The sequence below is a fragment of the Ostrea edulis genome, chromosome 9 (assembly GCF_947568905.1).
Source record: "Ostrea edulis chromosome 9, xbOstEdul1.1, whole genome shotgun sequence".
Lineage (NCBI taxonomy): Eukaryota > Metazoa > Mollusca > Bivalvia > Ostreida > Ostreidae > Ostrea > Ostrea edulis.
Window position 1 is genome coordinate 26,866,821 of NC_079172.1, and position 5,991 is coordinate 26,872,811.

Consider the following 5,991-nt stretch of genomic DNA (forward strand, 5'->3'; position numbering starts at 1 on the left):
TTTAAAACTACTGACAACTGCAATTTGTACACTAAAGTAAAAACTATTCTGCATATTTTGGTTTTTTGTGAGGAAATCACGCCACTTGCTTTGAAGATATTTACAGAACAATCTCTATTAGAGTTGGACTTAATGCTATTGATATTATTTGAGTGAATTTGCATATTTACAGAACAATCTCTATTAGAGTTAGAGTTAATGCCATTGTTATTATTTGAGTGAATGGTCACTGAATCAGAATTATAGAGTAGAAAACTTAATTGTATCATATGCTAAGCAGTATATATTTGTCATGCTTATGTAAAAATAACATCTTAACCTTACTTTTTCATTTCAGAACAAAATACTGCATTGAAAGTCAAATATCAAATCGTCTGAAAACCAATGGACAACCTGGAAAAAACATTTTTGAACCACACCAATGTAGAATTTAATCATTTTATCCAAATACATGTGTATATATATGCATTTATATTTTGTACACTGAATATTACAGTTTGTTTTTCTCTCTTTAATAGAAAAACTTACAAAGAGTTTTATTCAATATAAATGTATATTGCCCAACTCTCTATTTTGTATTGCTTATGGGATTTATGAGATCGATCACTGTTCGTTATCTTCACCTTTCATGTACCAAAAAACCTCTATGTTACCTATACTGAAATTTTATACATGTAGAACTATTTGTTTGTGAATATGTTGGAGTGGGTAATGAATGTGAAATCTAAAATTCTATCGATACCACACTAAATCATTTGATGATATATGCAATATGCAGAGATTTTTCTTAATGGTAAAATGCAAAATTTAAAAATGCAAAAAAAAAAAAAAAAAAAAAAAAAAAAAAAAATATCTTTATTATCTTCAATTTGTTTTATGAACACACTTAATTCTCTTTTTCTCTACGACTTTTACATTTTTGTATTTTAGCAGAGTGTGAAATAGACTATTTTACATTTTTGTATTTTAGCCGAGTGTGATATAGATTATTTTACATTTTTGTATTTTAGCAGAGTGTGATATAGATTATTTTCATCAACAAAACATCTAGAAACAACTGGTCTTTTATCAAAGATTTGAATTCATTATCCGGAATCAACCCAATATCATCGAGTTCATAAACCGGAATCATATACTGCTGTTTAGTTTGGAATATTGTTTGTTAATTGTTTGGACGTATTCTCTGTCAAAAAGCAAGGAGTTATTAGATTATTACTCTAGGACGGGTCCCCATTTGTCATATCGTCTTAATGTTATATACAAATGTATATTATATTATATAATGTCTTCCATTAGTATAGGCATTTTCGGGGACATTCAAATTTTAAGAACATATCTTGTTTTATGCTTTAGCTGAATAGTATAATTTAGCAGATATGCAGAACAAAATTCCCCCGCCCCCCTACATTTCATAGCCCTTGGTACTAGTGATATTTTAAGCAATACTCAGGTGACCGGTAATGCCCGTGGGTCCCTTGTTTTATTTGATATACGATGTTTCACATATTATCAGTATGTGACTTATTACAGCAAGGACCTGTCTAGTCCTTTGTTTCCGGTTTGGTGTGATTTAAATACAGATTGCAGTCAAACGGTAAACGTATAAGAGAGACGTGCATTCTATGCATGAGCGACTTCGTGACAAGACTCATCTAACGTTTCTCCCATGATTCCTTTTGTTTTTAACTGTCATTGCCTACAGCCATATTAACATAAGGCAGTCGTCTGCGAGGTAAGTTGAATGCTTTGGTACTGCATACTGACGATGTTAGCAACATATTGGGAGTATGTTGGTGTTTTTGGTATGATAACGTTACTTTTTTCAATAGCCATGGTTTCACGCATTATCATCACTTTGAATTGAAGCCATCAGTTCGTGATTTTAGGTTGACCTGCAAATGTTTAAGTTTTCTGTCGTGTCTGGTCTTCATTGATGTGGTGACAATTTAAATACAGATTGCTCATTTTTCATTTAGAAGTCAAAGTCTACCGATAGTAGATATTGAATATTAGCAAGTCTGGAAAATAAGAGTATCTGATATTCAAAAGGTTTACAATGTCCATGGAAATAGCCATTATCGTAAAAACAAATTTAGTGGTGCTGGTTCGTACATGCACGTGTATGTAAAATCCACTGTCCTTTTCAGGCTTATTAATTATTTAGCATATTTTAGCATATTGATATAAACTGAAATAATCCGGTATACGTGTACTTTTCAATATAACAAAAGGTTTTGTCACGGATAGCCAAAAGTCGATTTAAAGGATTCAAGCCCTACAACAATAAAACCAGAGACAAAAAATAATTTTATATAAAAACTGTCAATTTGTTGATACTAAAAAATCCTACACAAAGTCTGAATCATTCTTATTCTATCGATCACGTAAACATAACACAATAATACCACATTGTACGATGACCCATGTTATTGGCTTGCCGGAAGCAACAAGAGACAATTACGACACTGTTCAATAAACATATGTTCTACAAAATATTCTTACACATATAACCATGATTTATTTAAACCATCCAAACTAGATTCTCTCTCTCTCTCTCTCTCTCTCTCTCTCTCTCTCTCTCTCTCTCTCATGTCTCATGTATACATTATACCAACTCTTTGTTATAACAATTATTATGTCTGTTATAAATTGATTAGAATTAGGATGGTCTGATATATATCCAAATCAAAACACCCTTTTCTTTCTCTTTGTTAAAATATATATTCATACCTGATAATTAATAGACTTTTTGTAATTGATTTCATACAATCAAGGACGTGGTTTTTTAAATTACAAAATTCAGCGTTATACATTGATTGATATTAAGTGTTGACCCCTGTTCATGTGCTTTACAGAATAAGTATTTAAGACTATCCTCTAAATTTCAATACATCATTTCTGACAACATCACATGAAGCGAAAAGACATTGACGTGAGAGTTCAGTTTACATGGAATACCATTCAATTGTGATCCATGCATTTCTTCGTCCGCAAATTACTTTTAATTATGAATATCAATAAAAATGTACAGATTAAAAATGCACGTGTAATATATATTTCGTTAAAATTCATCATTATCATTATTCAGTGAATATATTACTTTTGGTCAGTAATTTGCAATACATTTTTTCCAGACCAGCGAGACCAACTACTTGTGATAAATATTTCCTTGTGTATCCATGCATATATTGACGTGCACTGCAAAATAGGTTAACAATGAAAACAATTTATACTTGTAAATTAAAAATGTGGTCAAAGACATGATACTCGTTTTTCTCTTTTATGTTTGAATTCTATTCCGGTCGATTCCCTTATTTATAATATATATGTACATGTAGCAATATTCAAGTATCGCCTATATGTGGAGTTTATATCTCAACCAATTCGATGATCAATTTCTTAATCGAGACAGGCTACTGACAAATAAGTCGGTGTTACATGGGTTTCAACAGTATCTTTTAAAGTCAGCATTTCGAAAATGTTATGGTTGTTATGATGATCTGATTTGCAAATACATGTGCGTTTCATCAAGTTAAATTCTGCCTTTCGTATTTCATACCAATTATTAGGCCGTTCTTTACATATTAATTTTGACTACGGATTACTTTGGGAATCCCGTGAGGATCCGGGTTAGAATAGGTCCTCAGTACCCCTTGCTTGTCGTATGAGGCGACTAAATGGGCCGGTCCTTCGGATGAGACCGCAAAATCCGAGGTCCCGTGTCACAGCAGATGTGGCATGATAAAGATCCCTCCCTGCTCAATGGCCATAAGCGCCGAGCATAGGCCTAAATTTTGCAGCCCTTCACCAGCAGTGGTGACGTCTCCATATGAGTGAAATATTCTCGAGAGGGATGTTAAACAATATTCAATCAATCAATCGTTTACCTTGTCAAGATATAGGGCTCATGTCGGGTGTGTCTAATCTACGAGGGATGCTTACTCTTCCTAAGTACATGCACCTCATCCCACCTCTGGTCTGTCCAGGAGTACGTATTTGCCCCACTCTCAATTTTATATTGTTTATGATCTTTATGAGATTCATCACTTTTTCTTTCACAGGATGAACCATTCTGGATTATTTGCAGTGGCCTTCTGTTTCATAGCAACAATATGCATAACTTTAGCACAATGTAAGTTATACATTTTATTCTTCGCGTCCTAAAGGAAAATTCAAAATTCTATATACCTGCCCGTTTTAGTTTGTAAAATCAGCTAGAAGATGATTACAATGTTGTCTATCTACATGTATCATATCTATTTATCTAATCTACCTACTTACATATCTATTTATCTAATCTACCTACTTACATATCTATCTATCTATTTTGCAGTGGAATGTGCGAGGTATGCACTGTGTGTCGACAGTATGTTCAAGAAACCGAACGTGATTGAGACACGCTTCAATAACTCTTTCATCGATTCGGTTAAGCTTCTAGAGCGATATTCGTACTACAGATGCGACCCTGCAGAAGAGAAATACAGTATTGGGGCCAACAGCAAAGAGTGGTGGGTTTTCCGAGGTTGCGGAGGGGTTTTTGAAGTGAAAGAATGTGCAGAAGACGCCAATGTTGCTCTGCAACAGAAACCCAAAGAGATGATTAAAAACCACCATCGTGAAATCGACCGGAAGTGTCGTCAAGACCTTGGGCTAGTAAAACCAGAGGTATTAGTATTTTCAAATTAATTAAAATTTCTAAATCATATTTATCTTACTTTATGTGGTCTACAAAGTACCAGGGGGGGGGGGGTGTCAATATCTATTTGTGATATTAATGGTGTACATTTCTTTTTCCCATTCACTGCATTTTTTGAGGACGAAGAAAATATTTCAAATTTGAATTGTTTTCCATTTTGTCTTTTAAAACATTTTTCGTTCGTCTGAAATATTTTCTTTCGTTATTGTTTTATGTCGTGAGTTTTCAATATACAGAAACCATGTTTCATCAAAAGACGTGTATAACACTAAAAGTTGTAATGCTGATTGACAAAATATATGTGCAAGAATTTTCGAAAATTAGAATGCTTATATGTAAATTCCATGAATTTGATAATTTCAAAATCAACATAGGAGTATGCAAAATTAATTTATTAAACTTTTTAATTACTTTTTTTTTCAGAAAGTATCCGAGTCATTTTAAGATGTCGAATTTTGACTGTGCTCTTCAAGAATAATAAATGAATTTATTTATTGTCAACTACACTAGTTTTCCTTTCTATTTGTCTCTCTGTGTGTTTGTATGTAATATAAAATATATTGTTATGATTATATGATGTAGGGCTTTGAAATAATGTTTATGATACATTTCCTTTGGGAATGGTTGAAGGACGACATTTATGGAAGCAACATTGGAGGAGACTCGTGAAACAGAACTCCCCCCATTCCATTGCTTAAGCTGTATCCGACACACTCTAAACCCAAACCCTTTAATGATTTACTGTATTGTAATGTTGATGTTGAAAAAGTTCGTGCTATGCATAATTCTTGATTACAAATTATATCCAATACGACCTATCATTGGGTCAAATGCTGTCTGAGGTGTTTAATACCGATTGCTAGGCCGTTCACGACACACTGATTTTGACTACGGATTACTCTATTTACCTGATCAAGATATAGGGCCCACGGCAGGTTTGACCGGTCAACAGGGAATGCTTACTCCTATTGGGTACCTGATCCCACCTCTGTTGCATTTTATATCCAGCGGTCCGTGTTTGCCCAACCTTTTGTTTTGTATACCTTGTGGAAGTTCCTAGATTGATCACTGTTCGTTATCTTCACCTTTCATTCATATATTTGATATTTTCTGTGTAAAACGTGGGACTCCTATCGTAGACATTATAACACTTTGATTAAATGAACCTATAAGCAACATGTGATTTAAAAACGTGTTCCTGTATACTTTGCTTTCAAACCAAAGCTCTGAAGACAATTTTGCATACTTCACATACTTAAATCTATATAGCATGAAAACTGTATAGTATTGTTTAT

At 33.3% G+C, this 5,991-nt stretch overlaps 1 protein-coding gene across 1 annotated transcript; it reads left to right on the top strand.

The window, feature by feature from the left end:
- Positions 1 to 1,599: 1,599 nt before the first annotated feature.
- On the top strand, positions 1,600 to 5,197 carry LOC125659168 (uncharacterized). The gene is made up of 4 exons (XM_048890757.2): positions 1,600 to 1,732; positions 4,062 to 4,132; positions 4,334 to 4,665; positions 5,120 to 5,197. Exons 2-4 carry the CDS (start codon positions 4,063 to 4,065, stop codon positions 5,138 to 5,140), a joined length of 423 nt encoding a protein of 140 aa, XP_048746714.1. The 5' UTR covers positions 1,600 to 1,732; position 4,062; the 3' UTR covers positions 5,141 to 5,197.
- The last annotated feature ends 794 nt before the right edge of the window (positions 5,198 to 5,991 follow it).

What these genes read in the sequence shown, in the direction of transcription:
- LOC125659168 (XM_048890757.2), top strand. Translation starts at nt 4,063, where the DNA reads ATGAACCATTCTGGATTATTTGCAGTGGCCTTCTGTTTCATAGCAACA. An exon ending in ATGCATAACTTTAGCACAAT is followed by an intron (nt 4,133 to 4,333) that starts GTAAGTTATACA and finishes TCTATTTTGCAG; the next exon opens with TGGAATGTGCGAGGTATGCA. An exon ending in TTGGGCTAGTAAAACCAGAG is followed by an intron (nt 4,666 to 5,119) that starts GTATTAGTATTT and finishes TTTTTTTTTCAG; the next exon opens with AAAGTATCCGAGTCATTTTA.